The sequence below is a fragment of the Neltuma alba genome, unplaced genomic scaffold (assembly GCF_004799145.2).
Source record: "Neltuma alba isolate B1F8T4 unplaced genomic scaffold, ASM479914v2 tig00012674_pilon, whole genome shotgun sequence".
Lineage (NCBI taxonomy): Eukaryota > Viridiplantae > Streptophyta > Magnoliopsida > Fabales > Fabaceae > Neltuma > Neltuma alba.
In genome coordinates, this window is record NW_021637106.1 from 63,815 (window position 1) to 85,934 (window position 22,120).

The 22,120-nt window shown below is 33.1% G+C and overlaps 2 protein-coding genes across 3 annotated transcripts; one reads left to right on the plus strand and one right to left on the minus strand.

Moving 5' to 3' along the window:
• The first annotated feature begins 8,403 nt into the window (after positions 1–8,403).
• Positions 8,404–10,791, plus strand: LOC114729764 (adenosylhomocysteinase). Its single transcript, XM_028916800.1, has 2 exons — positions 8,404–9,168; positions 9,730–10,791. The coding sequence occupies exons 1-2, from the start codon at positions 8,458–8,460 to the stop codon at positions 10,474–10,476; spliced, it is 1,458 nt and encodes a 485-aa protein (XP_028772633.1). The 5' UTR covers positions 8,404–8,457; the 3' UTR covers positions 10,477–10,791.
• A 6,331-nt stretch (positions 10,792–17,122) lies between these two features.
• Positions 17,123–21,237, minus strand: LOC114729762 (iron-sulfur cluster assembly protein 1-like). 2 transcript variants are annotated; one of them, XM_028916798.1, is made up of 4 exons: positions 21,200–21,237; positions 20,094–20,427; positions 19,330–19,384; positions 17,123–17,864 (listed from the first exon to the last, which is right to left on the minus strand). In XM_028916798.1, the coding sequence occupies exons 2-4, from the start codon at positions 20,380–20,382 to the stop codon at positions 17,405–17,407; spliced, it is 804 nt and encodes a 267-aa protein (XP_028772631.1). In that variant the 5' UTR covers positions 20,383–20,427; positions 21,200–21,237; the 3' UTR covers positions 17,123–17,404. The 2 variants fall into 2 exon arrangements, with proteins under 2 accessions (XP_028772631.1, XP_028772630.1); XM_028916797.1 differs by lacking the exon at positions 21,200–21,237 and having other exon boundaries at positions 20,094–21,173.
• Between the last annotated feature and the right edge of the window lie 883 nt (positions 21,238–22,120).

Consider the following 22,120-nt stretch of genomic DNA (forward strand, 5'->3'; position numbering starts at 1 on the left):
TATTCTAATTAGTCGACTAACTTTTATATTAAAGATAGAAGGGTGTATTTGGGAAGTTGATATATGATGAAATGGGAAATGAAGTTAATATATTTTGTAATTGGCATAGGATTTACTCCTCTGGTCCTATTTATAAGGCACTTCCAACAAGTCTCACAAAGACCAAGAAAAACCTTAAACTGCATTAACTCCTCATTAAAATATAGCAACTTTCCAACTTTACCCCTATTTAATATATACCTTTTTCAAAAAAGTAACTATCTACATTATAATAAATGAAGGACAACATGGTAAAGTCATAGTAAAAAGTTAATGAAGTGACTTATAAATAGGACAAAAAAAAACCTTCTCTCTCTGTCCTATAAATAGGACCAGAGGAGTATTTCGGTAAGAGTATAATGTTTGTTATGAAGTAAAAATGGAGAATGCTCCCTCCCTTGCAATGCCAATTTTTGCTTTTATCAAGCACAAATGGTCCCAACATTATAAGGGGACCTTAATTTGAACTAGATAGAACTTGTGAAGTGCAGTAAAAATAACTTGAATAGATAAAGTGATAGGAACACGAGTAAATATAGGGACCAAATTGTAAGCTAGATAAAACGCTGTGGATTAATTTAAGAGTTTTATTCTCTCTCTCTCTCTCTCTCTACACTTAGAAGGACCTTGGTTTTCAATTGATACATTCACATTTCGAGTCCTCATTTGCTAGTCTTTCTAACAAGGTTAATAATAGAATTCTCCCAATTATTTAGTAAAAGGGAAAATGTAGACCCAATGGCCAATTTCTTCTCAAGCACAATCTTTTGATAATAGCAAAGTACTTGGGAAAAAAAACACATTTTTAAAGAAAGATGCTGCATATGTGCAAGCCAAACATTGACAAAGAATTCAATCCTTTTCAAAAATGAAATTTAGGACATAATTCTGAAAGAGATCGCGGCAGATTTTTTTTAACAATCATATAACTCTAAAAGGGGTAATATTTTAAAAAGCATTAACCCACAAATAAATTGATCACTCGTATATAAATCACACATAATCTAAGAAAATTACATTTCTAAAATATAAATACGGCAAAAAAGCTATTTTTTAAACTGAAACAATTATTTTAAGGTTTAATGGGTGAATATAAAATCTGACCCCATTGATCATTCCAAAACTTTTTATTGGAGTAAACAGAAGATTGATTCACTATTTTACTAATCTAACTGGGCGACCTGAATTGAATTTCAGTACTATAGACAAAACTAAAATTTTATTTTGCGTTGGAATATCATTTGTGAATTGTTTTACCATTTGATTGGTAGATCACAAAAAGAGGGGATTTGATTTTGATATCTAGAATTGTCAAACCTTATCATTTTAAATGTCAATTAATCCACCGATCATATTAGTATATCGTATCACATCCAATTAGTGAGATTATGAAACAAAGAAGGCTATATGCTCCCTCCAATTTTCTTATAAGGCATCTAAATAGGAATTTTTCTTAAATTTTTTTAATAGGATTTGATATGACATATTTATTACCTCTTTCTTATATTGTTCTTATTCAATGCCGATTATTTTTTTCCTAAAGTTACATCATATAGATTTTAATTAAATAAGAATAAAATTGAAAACCTATTTAATTTTTAAATAGAATAATTTTCTTTTTAATTTCGGTGATAATATTTAGGTGTTTTATAAAAATAAAAAATAGAGAGGCTATATTTTTGCCTCTTTCCACAAATTCCTTTTTAATAGAGAAAATCACAAATAAAAACTCCTCAATTACCAAAATTACAAGAAGATCATCTGAATAAGCCAAATTACTATAAGGGACCCAGTCCCATATTCCAAATATGAAATCTTGGTGAAATGTCTGAAATGCCACTCAGTCAAGTTGTAATTTGGTCTACTGAAGTTGTTATTTATTAAAGTGAACTTGTTATTTTCTATAGTTAACTTATCATTTGACATACCCTCAATCAAGTCGTGATTTGGCCAACTAAAATTGTTATACACTAAAGTAAACTTGCCATTTTTTATAGTAAACTTGTCATTTGTTTGAGGGGCATTTCAGACATTTTGCTAAGATTTCATATTTACAATATGAGACCGGGTCCCTCATGGTAACTTGGCTTATTTAGGTGACTTCCTTGTAATTTTGGCAATTTAAGGGTTTTTATTTGTCATTTTCCCTTTTTAATATTTCAATATAAATATTATGAACTAATATCATCAAAATCGCATACTTGTGGCTCAAATCTGACATCACTAATTAACATAGTACAATTATTAGGCATGAATAGAGAATAATACACTGAAATTCCATTGTGAGAGCCAAAACAGGGTCTTTCTAAAATAGGAAACAAAGGAAACAAGTTTAACAATGTTAAATGACAATTTCTTTTCGTGCCAATGTTTAAATGACAATTTCTCTTCGTGCCAACGTTAAATGACAAATTTACCCATATGCTACAAACTGTAAAAACAAATTACCCAAATCTATACAGTAAAATGTATTTACTCATTGTATTAAAAAAATGTTTTTACTGAAATGGTATATTTAAAATCCTTCATGTCAAGAATAATTTTAGAATTGTCAAGAACTTGTTCATGGAGTGATTAATTTTATCCCATTCTTTTCCTCTCTCTTCACATTAAATCACCTTCAATTACGAAATTAACTTTTTTTTTAATTTCAAATAAATGTCATACTTCATAATTTTTAATTTACGGCTTATCTTTATATGATAAGTTTAGGATCATTGTTGCTGATCAAAAAAATATTTCAAGACAAAATTATACCAAATATATTTTAGGGTGTTGAATATAATGACCATTCTTCTAAAATTTACTTTAGATTAATTAAAACCATTTTAAAAGAAAGTTAACCATGATAGGAAAAGATAAACTTTGAAATCATGAAAACTTCTATCGTAGTTAAAAGAAATTGACTTATATCACAAGCATCCTATATTTGGATAGACTCCGCCTAACTAACATGGTGTTAGAATTAAAACATGCTCCTGACTGGATATAACTATAATAAGAAATTCATATTTTTAGGCCTTAGGCTTTTGAAGTCTAAAAATAATATTTAACTGCAAGCCTAATCATAAACTCATACTTTCAAACATGTCAATATTATCAAGATCAACTATGGAGCACTGATGTTCAAAAGCCAACAATTTAAAACAAAAATATCGCATGCAATAATCCTAGACATCTCTGACCTTCTATCAGCATTCTCACCAGTAAAATAGTTAATCAAAAGTATTTAGTTACAAATCATAGTTAATGAGCCCTAAGTGGTAATATACAACATGTCAACACATAACAAAACGGAGGGAGGCTATACAATAAGTCACAGCATTCAACGCTTTTAGAGCCTTTCCTGAATTGCCAACCCTAGAACCTTCATTTGAGAACATTGAAAACTATGGGGTGAGACAATCGTTTCAGTTAAGGCTGTTCATAGGATGGACAGGCTCCGGTGACTAGGGACAGGATGGGATTTTCATCTTATGTCCTGTCTCATCCCGAGACTTTCATAGCATGTCCCATTTCCCTTTTCTAAAATAAAAAACATTATAATTTTAGGTATAAATTTTTTTATGTTGTAATATTTGTTTTTCATTGGACTTCTAAAGATAAAAACATTATTATAACAAAAGAGACTAAAGTATACATCTGATTTTTTAACTTTGTACAAGGTTTCAAATTAGTCCATAGTATACATCTGATTCTTTAACTTTGTACAACGTTTCAAATTAGTCTATAATATACATTTGATTTTTTAACTTTGTATAAGGTTTCAAATTAGTCCATTAACTTTTAAAAGTATGTTTTTGGTCCTTTAACCCTAAAATTATTAGACTTAAATGATATTTTTTGTAACAATCATCGTTGTTTTGAAAAAAAAAAGCTTAATATGTTAGCATTTTAAAATATTTTATCAATATTTAAGATCTCAATGTTATCATCCTTTGTTAACAATTTTAGAATTAAAGGACTACAAGTATACTTTTTGAAGCTAAGACATCAAATTGAGACCCTATATAAAATTAAAGGCTTAAATATATATATATTTTAGCCTAAAAAATATTATTTAGCAAGCTCAATTATATAATGTGAAAAAGGTATAAAAATAATACTATAAAAAACAAAACCGTAAAAGAAATATTGTACAATGGTTTTATGAATTATTTTATTAAGGAATGAGATTTTGTTGAGATAACAGTGTAACTTAAGAGCTGAAAATCACAATAAAAATAATTATTGTTAATAAATGAATTGGATAGTTCAATAATAATTATGAACATATAATTTTTTTTAAAATAACTGTGGATGAGATGACATTGTCCCATGTTCATCCCGTTACGGATATTGTTCTATCCCATCTCATAGTGATTCGGTCTCAATTTTTTTTTGATCAAGATCAAGACGGGATGGTCGGGATAGGATAAGTTGAACACGCCTAGTCTCAGTTGTAACATCCTTAAAAAAAGAAGTTATTATTTCAAAAAAATATATATTATATTATATTTTATTACTATTAAATAATAATATTTTATTAATATTTCAAAAAAAGGGGGGAAGGGACACGGTCATCATGCATATTAACATGTGCATATGAGGTGCTAAGGGGAGCAATAAAGATAATAATCACATAAATATCAATTCATCATTATCCATAACTCAAGCAGTGGAACTCACCCAATGCCTCCCATCAATCCATTATTTATCCATGTTACTGGCCACTTAAAAGCTCACTAGTCATGTGATGAGGATCAGCCACAATCCTAGAACACACAATTGGACCATGGATCTTCCCTTGTAATATAATAATAGGGTATTTTAGCTCCTCATTGAACCAGTGAGACCGTCTCTCATTGAACCAGTAGGATAGAGAGTGAGCCGATCATTGTACACCAATGGGGGCCTTATCACATAGTAGGATAACTAACTCCATCAACAACCAAAACCAACCATTTTAACCATTTGCAATATTGAAAAGAGTGGGGTTTTATAAAATAACCACAAAGCACTTCACCTATAAAATACATATCCATATAAGTTCAAATCCCAAATCATACTTTTTCATTTCAAGTAAAACAATTTCCACAAGGCAAGTATAAGAAAAGATCATATTAATAATAGCATTATGTAATTCCTTAGATCATATATAAATATGTATTTTTACAATTACTCACAAACACACGTCAACACACACAATAAATGAAAAGTGATTATCTCTTGTCGAAGCAATAAGAAGAATGTACCACAAGAATCTGGATTCTAGCCACAACTTACAAGAGCTCTACACAACATAACATAACACAACCACAAAATCAAAACATAGCTATTTGCTATGTACAGTAATTAGAGATCCTGACCTTTTAAGTACTCAATTCTCACCAAAACCACAAATTAATCCATCCAACACTAAACTTAAGGTCCCAGTAGCTCAAATAACCCCTCCAAACCATCTACTAAGCTCAACTTATATAATTCAATCAAAAACCCTAATTGTGAACTTAAGCTTCAACCTTAAAAATACCCATTCGAGTGATTCAATTTCTATCAACAATCTAAATTGATTAACCAGTAATTCTAACTTATATTAGTATAATCCAATTATCAAAACTCATTTCCAATCTCCATACTATCATTAATCATAAAAAACCTCAAGAAATCATAAATCATAAGCTCAAAAATCTTCAAAACTCCAAATTCAAGAAATTTAAACCAATTAAACACTTAATCTAACTCATATAAACCATTTAAACTCAAATTAATCAATTAAAGTTTCCTCCAATTCAAAATCCTCAAGAACCCTTAAAATCCAACTATTCAAAAATATGAAAATCAAAGAGAAAATGGTAGAAATCAAGTATAGAAAGCTTACTTGAATGTTAGGAAGCTTGAAAACACCTCCAATGAGTTAAAAATTCTTGCCCTAGTAGAGCCTAGCTGAAACCTTTCTCCTTCCCTTATGATTTTCGAGCTGAGATCTAATTTTAAAAACCAAATTTTGATGCATTTGTTGTAATAAACATCTAACTAGGGCTGCACATAAGTAGGGTTGGGTAGGGCAAGCCTCTTGCTCAATGCCCAGTCTGAAAGAAATGCAACTCGCTGATCGATCCCTACTTGGTAGAAACCCTAACTATTTTGAGTTAGGCAAGGGCAGGCTGGGTAATGCGGGCTTTCCTGCCCAACTTAGTGACACCTTGCCCATATCATATGTAGAAAAAAAATTCAATTATCATGCTTTGGGACAAGGTGAGAGGAAAAAAATTTATCATGAATGACTCAATCGCTTGTACATGTAAGGCTTATGTAATCTTGTTCTTCAGCCTTTGATTTCTTATGGGAGGTAAAAAAATATTTAATAATTAAAACATTTAATAAATAAGCTAATTCTTTAGTTCATTCATATAGTTGGCAGATTCTTATAGTCATGTGAAAGCATAAGATTTGAAAGATGGTTTTTTTTTTTTTGTTTTAAAAAATTGGAGGTAAGAAGAAAAGAAGGAAATTTGACTAGGAGCAATTTAGCATATTTAATCTTATATTTTGATATTTGGTTCTTTTATATAATTACAATTTTTATGCTCCTAATTTTTTTGTCAAAATAAAAGGGATAATTGCTGAAAATTATATTATATATTATAATATATATAATTATATTTTTTTTCGGCAGGGCCAAATGGGTAGGGCAGTATACCCTACCTACGCCCCTGCCCTACCCGTGAATCAGCCCAACCAAAAAATGTCCATTTTTGTTTGGATAACTTTTTGTTGGGCTGGGTGTCTTTTTTGCTGGCTTAGGTGGACATATTAGGCATGCGGGCCTCATGTACACTCTTACATCTAACAAATGTCTAACGAACGACACAGTCAACGCTTCTTGTTGTTTACTATAACGAACATCTAGCGAATATCTAGTAGATGATATATTAATACTTGTTCGCTATAGAGAACATCTAGCTGACTTCCAGTAAACAACACAGAACAAAAAAAGTCCGACTTCAAAAAATTTACAACCAACCCTACGAATGTCCAAAAATTAGGAACTATGGCTCTTTCGAAAGCTTGAGATATTTATTTTTTGATACAAAAGGAATCACTCAAATATCAGATTATTTGACTCTTGAAAATATCCAAATTCCAAGACTACTCAAAAAAACCTAAAGATATGACCTTCAACCATAACTTTTAGTATTTTTAACCTCAAACTTCCGATTCGAATAATTTAATATTTCAATTTTTCTTGCTAATAAAAGTTTAATTAACTCTAAACCTCATATTACAAACTCAGAATGTTACGTTGAATGAGCTACAAATTTGCTTAGAATGATAATCAGGGCTATTGAAAAATGCTTCTAAGGTACTAGATGTCCTCCCTTCATTTCTTTTCATAAAAAATATTTGACAAATTATATTAATAAAAAGTTGGATAAAATTGATTAGAAGCAATAAATATTTAAATACCATAACTTTTTTTCTCAAAACATACTCTTATAAGTATTTATTTTACTGTTTGGATCATTTCAATTGGCAGTATTTAAATATGTTTATTCCATATAACTTTACTCAATCCCCCCGAGGAATTTAACTCAATTTTCAATTTAATAAAATATTTAAGAGATTTCAACAATACAAACAAATCTGAGTACAAGTTTTAAGCGCTCAGTTATACCTTTTTTTTTAAAATTATAAATATCAAATAAAATTATAGGAATTAAAAATATCATTTTTCAAGAATTAAGAAAATGAAACAAAGTTCATTTTTTCGTTTCTTTCCCCCCGACCCTCGTCCTATTGGACATGGTGACGTGTAGACCACAGACAGGCTAGGAGCGCCTCCCGGTCACACACTCACTGTGACATTTTGGTTGGTTTCTGTGGTCTTCGGGGGAACCGACGGCAACGGTGAAATAACCAGAGCCGTTATTAAAATTGTTTTTTTGAAAGATTTTATTATTTTTAGTTTTGAACAAATTGTATTTTAACTTTATATAAAATTTCATTTTAGTGTCTTGATCTTATAAAATATTTAGTATATTAATTTTAAATTTTTAAAAACAAATAATTATTTTAAAAAATGATAATTTGAGAGTAATAAATTTAGAATAGGATAATAAAATTTTTTTAAAATTAAGATACCAAATCGAAATATTATATAAAATTGGAGAATTAAAATTATATTTTTACCTTTGGGTTTTTTATTACATGAAATTGTCAGAAGCATCCCCGTTACAGAACAAAGATTTTTAAGATCAGATCTGAGAAATCCACCAACCCCACGCTCAATCTCCACCGTCCATTTCAACTTTCAAACCTATTAATACCCCCTCTCGCTACCAGTTATCTTCGCTCTTCGCCTCTCACTTCTCTTCCCCTTACTCTGTTCCCACGCAGGGAAATTCTTATTCTCCTCTAGCCGCCGTTGCAGCCGCCATGGCCTTGGTCGTCGAGAAAACCACCGGTGGCCGTGAGTACAAGGTCAAGGACCTTTCTCAGGCTGACTTCGGTCGCCTCGAGATCGAGCTCGCTGAGGTCGAAATGCCCGGTCTCATGGCTTGCCGTGCTGAGTTCGGCCCTTCCCAGCCATTCAAGGGCGCCAGAATCACCGGTTCCCTCCACATGACCATTCAAACCGCCGTCCTCATCGAAACCCTAACTGCTCTCGGAGCCGAAGTTCGCTGGTGCTCCTGCAACATCTTCTCCACTCAGGATCACGCAGCCGCCGCCATCGCTCGTGACAGCGCCTCCGTCTTCGCTTGGAAGGGGGAGACTCTTCAGGAGTACTGGTGGTGTACCGAACGTGCCCTTGACTGGGGTCCAGGCGGTGGTCCCGATCTGATTGTTGACGACGGTGGTGACGCTACCCTCTTGATCCATGAGGGTGTTAAAGCTGAAGAGGTTTATGCTAAGACTGGTCAGTTGCCAGACCCCTCTTCTACTGATAATGCTGAGTTCCAGATTGTTCTCACTATTATCAGGGATGGGTTGAAGACTGATCCCATGAGGTACCACAAGATGAAGGGCAGACTCGTTGGTGTCTCTGAAGAGACCACCACTGGTGTTAAGAGGCTCTATCAGATGCAGGCTAATGGAACTCTGTTGTTCCCTGCCATCAATGTCAACGACTCTGTCACCAAGAGCAAGGTAACTAGCACTTACAATATTTAGTTTAGTTTTAGATCTGTTTCAGATTTGAAATTTTGTCAACTTTATAGCAGCTACAAAGTCGACTTCAGAGTCAGTTGTTCAGATCTAATGAGTTTGAACCTTCGTACACTTGGGACTAGAATTCTTCTACTTGTGGAGTATTAGATCTACCGCATGACCTATGTTTTGTGTCGGTTCTGCTTCTAATTTTAAGAAGCCCTGTAGTTTTAGATGGGCCTTTTTGGAAAACCAAGCGTAAATTTAGCAATTGAATTTTGAATCTATGATATGTTTGATATCGGTCCTGTAAGTAGAGCAGAGCAGAGTATGTGTCAGGTGTAAGCTAAGGTCTATGATGTGGAGCATTAAATTCTTGGGTTATTTTCATTTGCACGTTGATCTTCACTTTGATTGTAAGTGAGTGCTTGTGACCTACCTCTGGGTCCATGGTGAGATGATGGATGGATTTAGTTATAATTAAATCTTAGTCTTGGAGATTTCAGTACCAGCAGTGACCGATTAAATAAATGTTTGCTTTGCTTTGTGTTTGTTTAACAGTTTGATAACTTGTACGGTTGCCGCCACTCTCTTCCTGATGGACTGATGAGAGCCACAGATGTTATGATTGCCGGGAAGGTGGCCGTCGTGTGTGGTTATGGTGATGTCGGCAAGGGCTGTGCTGCTGCCCTGAAGCAGGCTGGTGCTCGTGTGATTGTGACTGAGATTGACCCCATTTGTGCCCTTCAAGCTCTCATGGAAGGTCTCCAAGTTCTGACCCTTGAGGATGTTGTTTCTGTTGCTGACATTTTTGTCACCACCACCGGCAACAAGGATATCATCATGGTTGATCACATGAGGAAGATGAAGAACAATGCCATTGTTTGCAACATTGGTCACTTTGACAATGAAATTGACATGCTTGGACTTGAGACATACCCTGGCGTGAAGCGCGTTACCATCAAGCCCCAGACAGACAGATGGGTCTTCCCTGAGACTAACACCGGCATCATTGTGTTGGCCGAAGGACGTTTGATGAACTTGGGTTGTGCCACAGGACACCCCAGTTTTGTGATGTCTTGCTCCTTCACAAACCAGGTGATTGCCCAGCTTGAGCTGTGGAAGGAAAAGGCAACCGGTAAGTATGAGAAGAAGGTCTATGTTTTGCCAAAGCATCTTGATGAGAAGGTGGCTGCTCTTCACCTTGGCAAGCTTGGAGCCAAACTGACCAAATTGTCTAAAGAACAAGCTGACTACATTAATGTGCCGGTTGAAGGACCATACAAGCCTCCTCACTACAGGTATTAAGTTGATGAAGAAGGATCAGATGAGAAATTTCTGTATGGATCGGCATGATTTTCATTTTTTTTCCCTCTTCCTTTTTTTGGGTCGATTCTCAAATTGACGTAGAGCTTCTTGCATCTGATCTTTTGCCGAATTTCTGTTTCTAGTGAGAGGTTGAAAAAGAAAGGAAATGTATGGACCTCTCTCAACTGAGATCAAATAAGTCCTTTTTATTAGGTGTGTGTGTGAGGCAGAATATGTAGTCTGTTTAATGTGTTGTGTTCTTTTGTATCTCAATTTTTAAAGTGAAAATTGCAAAAAAAATATAAAATGGTACTATTTTTACGTTGTGTCAAATTATTGATAGTCTCCCAAACAATGGCAGCATACGCTTCTAATGTTTAGAATTTGACGCAAAACTCAATTCTAATTTATAATAATGCTGCAATATTTGTTAGGTAGCCAAATCTCTTTGCCAAATATATCCGCAGCCCACACATGTAGTTTGGATGATCTCCAAACATCCCCAAACCTTCCTCCCCCTCTTTTCCTACCTACGTCGTCACCAAACTGTTCCCCATTCTCCTCCCATCCCTTGCCTCTTGTCATTTCATGACTATAGTCAATAATACTTGCTTATCAAGTGAAAATCCGACCGGTGATTGAACTAATCAAGGGTGAGTGATCGTAATTAACATGATATAATGTAAAATATACAAAAAGTCATAAGTAATCCTGAAAATAGTAATATTAAAATAATAAAAAATTTAATCCACAAGTAAATGTAATGTTTATTTTTTTTAAGTTATTAAAGCACAAATTCGACACTACTATTTTTTTAAAATTTAAAATGACGTGGTTTCATGTTAAATGAGAGAGAAAATTGTAAAATTTAATGTAGTCCTCGAAAACTCTTAACTAATCAACTTAAGTTTCAGTATCCTATTATTGAGAAATATGCGTGTGGAAATTACCTTTGCCTATGTCGCGGAAATATTTATGCCCCACTTTTTGAATATTGGTTTTGAAAGTAGGCGAATGATAATAAATTTTCTTATATTTTTATTTGAATACGGAGACCGGAGTTAGAGTTGAATATTCAGGGCTAGAAAAACGATTCAAATGGTCTTGGAAGACTTTTGCACATGAAACAAACTTTAAACAATGGTTGTAAATTTATATTATCTTGTGTTGAAGGCTGTTAGTTTCAGAGAGAATTATAGTTCTAAAGCAAAAAAAAAATACCAAACAAGTCTTAAGAGTTATCATTCTCTATTGTAAAACTTGTCATTATAAACTGCTTAAAATGTTATTGAAACTTTTTCGTAATTATTTTTTTTTGGGATCTCATTGTAATTGTTCCTTAATTTTATTCACAAGTTTTTGGTAGAAGGGAAAGATACCTACTTCCACTCACCTTCGGCATGATTAAGTTGATGGATATTTTATTGAAAATTGTTAAAAATATGTTGATTTGCGCCTTATGTTTTAGGAAAAATTTCGATTAAAGACCGTAGTACAGAATTAATTTCAAAGAGCCTCCAAAATTTTCTGAATGCAGGACCAAGGGGCAAACTGATACTAATTCTACAAAGAAAATGACACTATTGCTTCTAATAATACTTATTATGGGTGACATATAAATAGACTAATTTTAGTTGTAAATAAAGGTATGTATGTTGCAAATTATCTAGTCCCACTTACAAATGGGCTCTCCCACACTTGTTCACTTATGGACACCTTTTTCATGTGAAGGAGATGACATGTAAATAGACTAATTCCAGTTATAAATAAATGTATGTATGTTGCAAATTGTCTAGTTCCACTTGCAAATAGACTCTTCCACATTTGTTCACTCACAAACACTTTCTTCATGTGATAAAGGACTAATTCCAGTTGTAAATATATATATGTATATTACAAATTTTCTAGTTCCACTTGCAAATGGGCTCTCCCACTTTTATTATGAGGGGTAGTAGTGTCATTTTTTTGTGAAATTAATATCAATTTGTCCCTTTGGTCTTATAGTGAAGTTTCAAAAAGTTTTGGGAAGCTCTTTAAAATTAATTCTGTGTTGTGGTTCTTAAACAAAATTTTCCCTATATTTTATTGGGGGGTGAGCAATTTGGATATTTATTTATTTTATCCAATAAGTGAGGAGACGACAACTATCTTATCTTAAATATAATGGGAGTGCTGAAATCACGAAATAATGTAATCATCCAATCACCTAACAAGAGTTAAACTGGTGGGGTTTGAATTCATCGGTAGGCGGTGGCGAAAAAGGAATTCATTGGTAGGTAAACAATAATAGTATTTGAACCATAAAAAAAAAAAGTCTTTATAGTTTTATACAATGACATGAAAAACGTTTGGTCATTGAATATGCTGTGGCAGTAATTCAAGAGTTAACGACACAATCATGGTTAAATTAAAGTTAACTTGTCATAATTAAAATATATAAAAATATTCATATATTTTTAACTAAAACATGCATTCATTTACAAATAAATAAAACATTTATACATAAACCATGCTTAATCTAATAGAAGAGTTATTGAAGCATAAATGCAAGGAAATACTACTTAAAAAACTAAAAAAAATGTAATATCAAGTTCAACAAAAGAAGGAAAGAAAATGCAAAATCTAACATCAAAACTCTTAACCGAAACAACCAAAGACTTGGTTTATTGGTTTACCAATCTGGTTGGTCAATCCCTTCCAAGTTTTAATCCCATGATTCTTATAGTTTCGAATCATGATTTTTTTTACCTGTAAAATCTCTTTCATCCAGAATGTTAGTCTCTGTAGTTTCATAACAACTCAGATATGAGTTAGAAACTAAAACCAAAATTTATTAAAAATATATGGATCAAAATCAAAATTCATATGAACTAAAACTAAAACTCATTAAAAGTAAAGATTAAAAAAAAATCTTTACGAAAATTGTTTTGGGGGTGGGGGTCTCCATTTGGCAATCTTTTTTTTTTTAAGAAAAACTTGCTACAATTATTCTCAATGGATGCAATTCCTCTTTTGCTGCATGGAACATATCCTCAATTATATGTAAAAGTGTTTAACATTGAAGCCATTTGAACATGTTTAAAGATATGTTACACATAAATTGAAGAGTTGCACCCATTGAAAATGATTATACCCTCTCAAATTGATGAAATCAGATTTGACAGCAAGAAAGATAACGAATTCAAATATTGGAAATCAGATTTTATTGTTAAAAATTGATTTTTGCCGCTCAATCAAAGTCTACTTTTTTGTCCTCCCTCACACATTTAACTTTCGTTTTGTTTTAATCTATACTTTTTTTTTATAATTTTGATCCTTTTATTTTAACGAGGATTTAAATGTTGCAAACTGTAGCATTTAATACATATAAAATTTTAAATATTTCTACTTAATTGAAAAACTAGCAATTAAAAGCATTACAGAATATTTTTCATATATTTCCTCATTATGCTCCTCATCTTCTACCATCATGATTATGTTTTTTCCCCATATGCTAACGTCTTTTGTTAAATATATTTACAGCCTTAAAAATCTTAAATAACATTTGACAAAAAATAATTATTAATTAATATATAAAATTACTTTGACTTGGAATTTTAAGGATAACTTATACAAATTATTAAAAAAAAAGCATTACAGAATATTTTCAAACATCCAGCTTTAAAATAAGAAACAAACTCCTTTCCGGTGAATTAAAAAACTTCTAATACGTTGAATTTATTTATCCTTTTTTAAAATTTTCTTCATTAAAAACGGCATGTTTGGCACCATTTAGCAAATGCCACCAATGGCTGTGTTTACATGAATGTTGTGATTAAAAGCGTTTCCTAAAACCAGCAAGTGTTAATTCAACTAGAAGGGATTTTAACATCATGAGCATCTGAGAGATTATTTTCTTACAATTCGAGTAAAAATACTCTAAGCCACTATGGTAGTGTTTGCGGTAAAGTTAGAATGTTCTAAGATTGTCCATACTTTTCTTTTCATGTGAAATAAATTTAAACGAATCATTTATTAAAAGCTTTTAAGTCAATCTATTTAATTAGCATTTCGCATTTTGTTTAAACTCCCTCTAATCCTAAATGTAAGGATAAATAATTTGCATAAATTAAGAAAATCAAATCAGCTATCTACAAAAAACGTTTATTGATTTTTCAAAAATATTCTTTTTTAATCATTTGCATTAAAAACTACTACCTTGATACGGAAAAAAAAAAACCCATTATCACATGCAATCAACGGAGAGTATGGGGGGAAAATTATAAATTTAGAAGATAAGTGAGTTGAAATTTTATATTCAAAATAAAAGCAAACCATTCTACCAACCCCTTCATTTAGGGCAGAAATAAGCATCATGTACCGTTTTAATTACAATTACTAATAAAGGGAATTGTGAGAAGATGTTTTTCATAGACAAGATTCACATTTAACTTAATCGCCAGGCCAATACTTGTCAAAAATAAAGAAGCATAAAAGCATGAAGTTGAAGGAAACCAAATAAAGCACTGTCCAAATTATTACAGTCCTGATCCAGACAATCCTGTCTCATGCAATAACATCTTTATTACATAAGTTCAAACTGGGGCTGTTAAGATACTCCAACGATCATCATCAACTCACTGATCTTAAACCACAACAATGGCCGTTTTCTTCATCATAACAATGGCATACAGAGATAGGATGAAATTAATGCACTAATCTCTTAGACCCATCATACAGATGATAGGACAGGGAAAAGGCAGCAATCTGGGCACAGATTAGGCTAAAGTTTGAAGAAAACTGGAAAAATTGGCAGAAATCAGCATAGGTGAAGCAAATCAAAGGCATTTTCAAACCATGGCTGCTAAGGAAACTCCAGAGATTCTATTGAAAATTGAAGACATAGAAGAGGACTGCGGCATATAAATAGAAAGATGAGGAGACAATGGGCGAAGTCTATTTTTCACCAGAGCCATGGCCATTGAGGCGGCGGCAGCATCTTTCTCTCCAGATGCTGCCTCAGTAGCAGTTGACAAGGCTCGCTTGGCTTCACAGCCTTTATGACCTGCTTTGATGGCATCGTCAGCAAACATACTAAAACCAAAATTTATTAAAAATATATGGATCAAAATCAAAATTCATATGAACTAAAACTAAAACTCATTAAAAGTAAAGATTAAAAAAAATCTTTACGAAAATTGTTTTGGGGGGCGGGGGTCTCCATTTGGCATTCATTTTTGTTTTCAAAGAAAAACTTGCTACAATTATTCTCAATGGATGCAATTCTTCTTTTACTGTATGGAACATATCCTCAATTATGTATAAAAGTGTTTAACATTGAAGTCATCTGAACATGTTTAAAGATATGTTACACATAAATTGAAGAGTTGCACCCATTGAAAATGATTATACCCTCTCAAATTGATGAAATCAGATTTGACAGTAAGAAAGATAATGAATTCAAATATTGGAAATCAGATTTTATTGTTAAAAATTGATTTTTGCCACTCAATCGAAATCAATTTTTTGGTCCTCCCTCACACATCCAACTTGCGTTTTTTTTTTCAATTTATACTTTTTTTTATAATTTTGATTCTTTTATTTTAACGAGGATTTAAATGCTGAAAACTGTAGCCTTTAATACATATAAAATTTTAAATATTTCTCCTTAATTGAAAAACTAGCAATTAAAAGCATTACAGAATATTTTTCATATATTTCCTCATTATGCTTCTCATCTCCTGCCATCATGATTATGTTTTTTCGCCATATGCTAACGTCTTTTGTTAACTATATTTACAGCCTTAAAAATTTTAAATAACATTTGACAAAAAAAAATTATTAATATAGAAAATTACTCTGACTTAGAAATTTAAGGATAACTTGTACAAATTGTTAAAAAGAAAACTGCATTGCAGAATATTTTCAAACATCTAGCTTTAAAATGAGAAACAAACTCCTTTCTGGTGAATAAAAACACTTCTAATACGTTGAATTTATTTATCCTTTTTTTTAATTTTCTTCATTAAAAAGGCCATGTTTGGCACCATTTACCAAATCCCACCAATAGCTGTGTTTACATGAATGTTGTGATTAAAGGTATTTCCTAAAACGAGCAAGTGTTGATCCAAGTAAAAAAAAACTTCAGCGTCACAAGCATTCGAGAGATTAGTTTCTCACCATTCAGGTGGAGATACCCTGAGCCACTATGATGGTGTTTGCAATACAGTTAAAATGTTCCAAGATTGTCCATACTTTTATTCTCATGTGAAATAAATTTAAACGAATCATTTCTTAAAATTTTTTAATTTGATCTATTTAATTAGCATTTCACATTTTGTTTAAACTCCCTCCAATCCTAAATGTAAGGATAAATAATTTGCATAAATTAAGAAAATTAGTCTGTAAAAAATTTAATTGATTTTTCTAAAATATTCTGTTTTTAATCATTTGCATTAAAAACTACTACCCTGATAAAAAGCCCATTATTATATGCAGTCAATGGAGAGTATAGGGGGAAAAATTATAAATTTAGAAGATAAGTGAGTTGAAATTTTATATTCAAAATAAAAACAAACCATTCTACTAACCCCTTCATTTAGGGCAGAAAGAAGCATCATGTACCGTATTAATTACAATTACCAATAAAGGGAATTTTGAGAAGATGTTTTTCATACACAAGATTCACATTTAACTTAACGCCAGGCCAATGCTTGTCAAAAATAAAGAAGCATAAAAGCATAGAGTTGAAGGAAACCAAATAAAACACTGTCCAAATTATTACAGTCATGATACAGACAATACTGTCTCACGGAATGACATCTTTATTACATAAGTTCAAACTGGGGCTGTCAAGATGCTCCAACGATCATCATCAACTCACCGAACTTAAACCACAACAATGGCCGTTTTCTTCATCATAACAATGGCATACAGAGATAGGATGAAATTAATGCACTAATCTCTTAGACCCATCATACAGATGATAGGACAGGGCAAAGGCAGCAATCTGGGCACAGATTAGGCTAAAGTTTGAAGAAAACTGGAAAAATTGGTAAAAATCAGCATAGGTGAAGCAAATCAAAGGCATTTTCAAACAAAGAAGATAAAAGCCCAAGACCATGGCTGCTAAGGAAACTCCAGAGATTCTATTAAAAATTGAAGACATGGAAGAGGACTGTGGCTTATAAATAGAAAGATGAGGAGATAATGGGCGAAGTCTATTTTTCACCGGAGCCATGGCCATTGAGGCGGCGGCGGCAGCATCTTTCTCTCCAGATGCTGCCTCAGTGGCAGTTGCCAAGGCTCGCTTGGTTTCATAGCCTTTAAGACCTGCTTTGATGGCATCCTCAGCCAACGTACTGCAGTGAGGCTTAAATGGACGAAATAATAGATGCCTTGCAATTTCTCTGCAGGATATCCGTCATCTATTGTTCAAGTCATCTCATCTCATCTCTGGGGGGAGAGGGGAAAAAAAAAAAAAGGAGCATAACCATCACCCAAAAGGTCCAAAACTGACGAGCAGCTGTTAGTTTTGCACAAAATATTATTAATACTAATTAAGCAGGTTTATCAAACAAAAAAAATTAATAGGCAGGAGGTAGAGCAGTCAGCATCCATGAAGATATGAAAACCAGAAGATATATCGTACACTACATTAACACACTACCAACTTCAAACATACACTGACCACAGCATTTTATTTTGTCTGTGAGCAGTCATGTCTTCCCCAGTTAACCATTCATACAGATTAAAAATCATCTTTCACAGTACACCCATCTCTACTTCAACAACTGTCCTTTTCCTTCCAGTTTTTCAGAAGAGTGCTTCATCACTTTCTGGGGTAAATTGTAAATAGGTAAACCCGAGTAAGGCATTATTGTATTCACATCTTACTCCTAGGCTGTAGGGACACTATTTCCTTTGGCCTATAAATAAATGCCCTCATCCATGTCAATGTATCAGAGTAATTTAATTCATAAGAGAGTACAACCATCCAATTCTCTCACTAACACAAGTTACTCACTTAAACTCTAGAAGCAGCTCATAGTGCAGACTCTAGCTAGTCAGAGTAATGCCATAGCCTCTCCACTGGGAAGCAAGTAATTCCTCTACACCCAGCCATGGACAAGAAGCTCAGTGGCAGACTAGCACAATCCCTCTTTCTTTTGGAGAGGAAAAGGGGGGAAAAAAGAGAGAAAGCAAGCAAGCAATAATATAGATGCAGAAGTTAAGAATAAATTGCATGTCATCAACTCAGAAAGGGAACCCCCCCGGGGGAGCCGGGGGGGGGGGGGGAGAAAATATTTACATCAATTGTAATTCCACTTTTCAGAAGTTAAACTGATGTAAATATGGCCTCCCTTTTCTAAGCTAAGATAATTCTCTAAAAACTATGGGCTACAGCTCATTTGTTTTCTTTCTCAGAGGGATTGTGTATATATCCCAGAAAAGGGAGTTAAAAAACAAACCCACACGCCAGCACGGGCACAGAGATTGTGCTCAGCAACTGTATACTTTCATCTTCAATAAAATGTGTTTACCTCTTCTTCAATTCAAGCAAGGGTTCCAGAACAAATAAAAGTTAACATGTTTGGGTATAAAACATAATGCATTTCCTGCTGGCCCAGTTTAGATAACACAGGTTGGCACTGTTTTAATAGCTGTGACAAGCAGAATATCATTGTTCCCTAAAGGTGGGGAAGTAAATTAAGACAAGGTCATAACCAGCAAGTAAATCATATAAATAAAATATATATCTTTCAAATGAGGAGGAACACCCTCACTTGTATCAAAGCTACAAGAGAAATTTAAGTCACTCAGGAAATTGACATACATTTGTATCATATGCTCCTTAGAGTTAAGGATACTTACATAGTCTTGATGGATGAAACTCCCTTCATTTGGTTTCCTTTTACCCATCCAGTAGCTGAAAAGTGAGAAATAAAAAGGTTAATTAACATATTTAATGAGGATAAGGTACCCTTGAGCAAACTATTACACTGAAAAAAGTGCATAATACAAATTTAACAGCTATTGAATTTTCATTTAACACAATTCAGGACATCATCCCTGCACATTACTCCTCCATATGCTAAATCCTATTGCCTAAGTCAGCGTCAATCCATGGAATGCCAGTGATGCTATCGATCTGTAGTAATCAGATATACAGGAGCAACTACAACCTTACACAGCCAAGAATTCATCAAAACCGATTGATAATCATATTCAGATATCCACATTAGTACAGTATTATCTATTTCGTAGTGTTCTATAAGTCAGTCATTTGAGAAAATTCATCACAGAAAGAACCTTAGTCCATCAATCCAATCATATTCAGAGAATTCAAACCATCTTGTTCTTCTTCCATACTCGGAAATAGCATGTTGAAAACAATGCTTTCCATTAAGATAAAATGGAAATTGAGAAACTCTAAAAAGATAAAAGCTTTTTAGAATAGTAATTTGTTCAGATTGAAACATCCCTATACACAAATGGAAGGGGGGGATTTGGCTGCAAAACACCCAAAGCACAGATTCATCCCAATTTGTCTTTATCACCAAAAAGGGAAAAAAAAAAAACCAAAACTAAAATAAAGGAGGGGAAAGGGACAAAAGGGCAATCACAGGACCACATACCCATAGATGAAGAGGCAACACCCAAACCAAAGCTGAAGGTCTTGGAGCGAGCATCGACAATCCTTCTGGTCCTTTCATCATCCTTAATATGGATTTTCATGTCATCTCCACAAGCTGGTGCCTCAACCAAGCCCATACCAACCATGGGATCATAATTGGCTCTGACATTCCTGGGGCTGTTGCAGTGATCAACAACCTTTTCAAGGGAGAATTGACGCAGAACCTGAAGTGTTGGTGATGGCACCTCCCGTGACACTCCCAAAATTCTCTTTGAAGCTAACCTCAACATTCTTTGCTAGATTCTAGATCCTATTCCTCTCCAAGGTTTCCTCCCCTTCAATTTGCAATTATATATGGTTCCTCAATTAATATATTTTTTTTTCAAATTTATTATGAAGAATATTATCATTATGCACCATTCCGATAACTCAATCACATAAACTGCAGTCTAATCATAGTTATCACCAATTAAAAACCAGTGTCAGAACCACAGGAGGAGTATGCAGTAACAACCATTATGATTATTCAGTCATATAAACAATAGCCGATAAAACACTTTCTAACTATGGTTGTCACCAATTAAAAACCAGCACCAAAAACATAGGAGGAATCAGCAGTAACAAAAGACAATGTTGTCATGTAAACCAAAAAAAAAAAGGACAATGTCGTCCAGAAAGTGACCAACGAGGGCACAAGTGAAATTGTGAGACTATGAGGCATGACATTTTAACCGAGATCCCATTCTAAGCAGTTTGAGGCTTCCATTCTAAATCTCTCGGATAAAACGCACGCAGAATTTTTTTCTCAATCGCAGAAAAGCAGATTAGATAAAAACATTAACAGCTGCTTCACCCCGAGAAGTGAAAAAGAAGGAGCTGGCTTTCGAATAGAAGAAAATAGCTGATTATGAGTAGTTTTAATACAGATCCTTTGAATAGCCATGAAAGCTACACAAGTTATTGATGAAGGAGGAATCTATTCAAATATGCTCACTGAACTAAACCAGATGAGGAATAGAAGGGATGACAAAAAATTATCGGAGCCTAAGAGATAAAAGTGGTGACCAGCGGGCAAGACAAGGGTGAAAGGAAAGCGACGAAGAGTACCTGACCAAAGACGATGAAGACAAAGCCAAGAGTGGCTGAGAGCACCGAGCACCTTGAGAAGTGAGGGAGGCGGGAAATCCGCCAATGCGCAGCGAGTAGGACCGGAATTCCATACAGGGCGGGCCATTTTTCCATGATTTTTGCCCACTTGGGCATTATTCCCATTGTTTTTATGGTGTTAGGCTTAGCAAATGAGTGGAAAACGGGTAAAAGAATTTAGGAGAAATTAATTTTTTCATTATTTAATTTTTAACTTATTTATAACTCAATCACTTAACTATGACTTTTAGGCTTAACTAGAAATTTCTTCTACATAAGATGCACGAATTAACATATTTTATTAGATTTAAAATTCTAATAAATTGTATTATTTAAGGTGGCTCAAGATTTACTTCTTATATGATTATTTTTTTATTTATTCAAATGGGATTTAAATTAGAGATATGATATTTAGATAAAATAGATGAAAATTTTAAATTATTTATTTATTTTTGAGCCTCCGATTAACATATCATTTAATTATGATGCTTCTTATTTAATTCAATGTATTCAAATCACAATTAAGACATTATTCAAATTTAAAATTGAAAAATAATTTTTTTATTTGAGCCTCCAATTGAAATCTCATTTAATTCAACATATTCAAATCCCAATTAAGATGTTACTCAAATCTCATTAATTGAATATATTTGGATCCCATAATATCACACACTGTAAACGAATCGGGTATTACTAGTTTTCAAGAATATAGTTGATTTGATAATTACAATTTAGACTTAAACCTCCAAGGAATTTTCTTTATTCAAGTTTGCATTTCAATATTTTTATATTTTAAGGGTCTTTTAATGCAATTTTCCCTTGATATTGTGGTTGGAGAGGCAACCAAAGAAAATATGAACAATGGTGTATTTTCGATCTAAA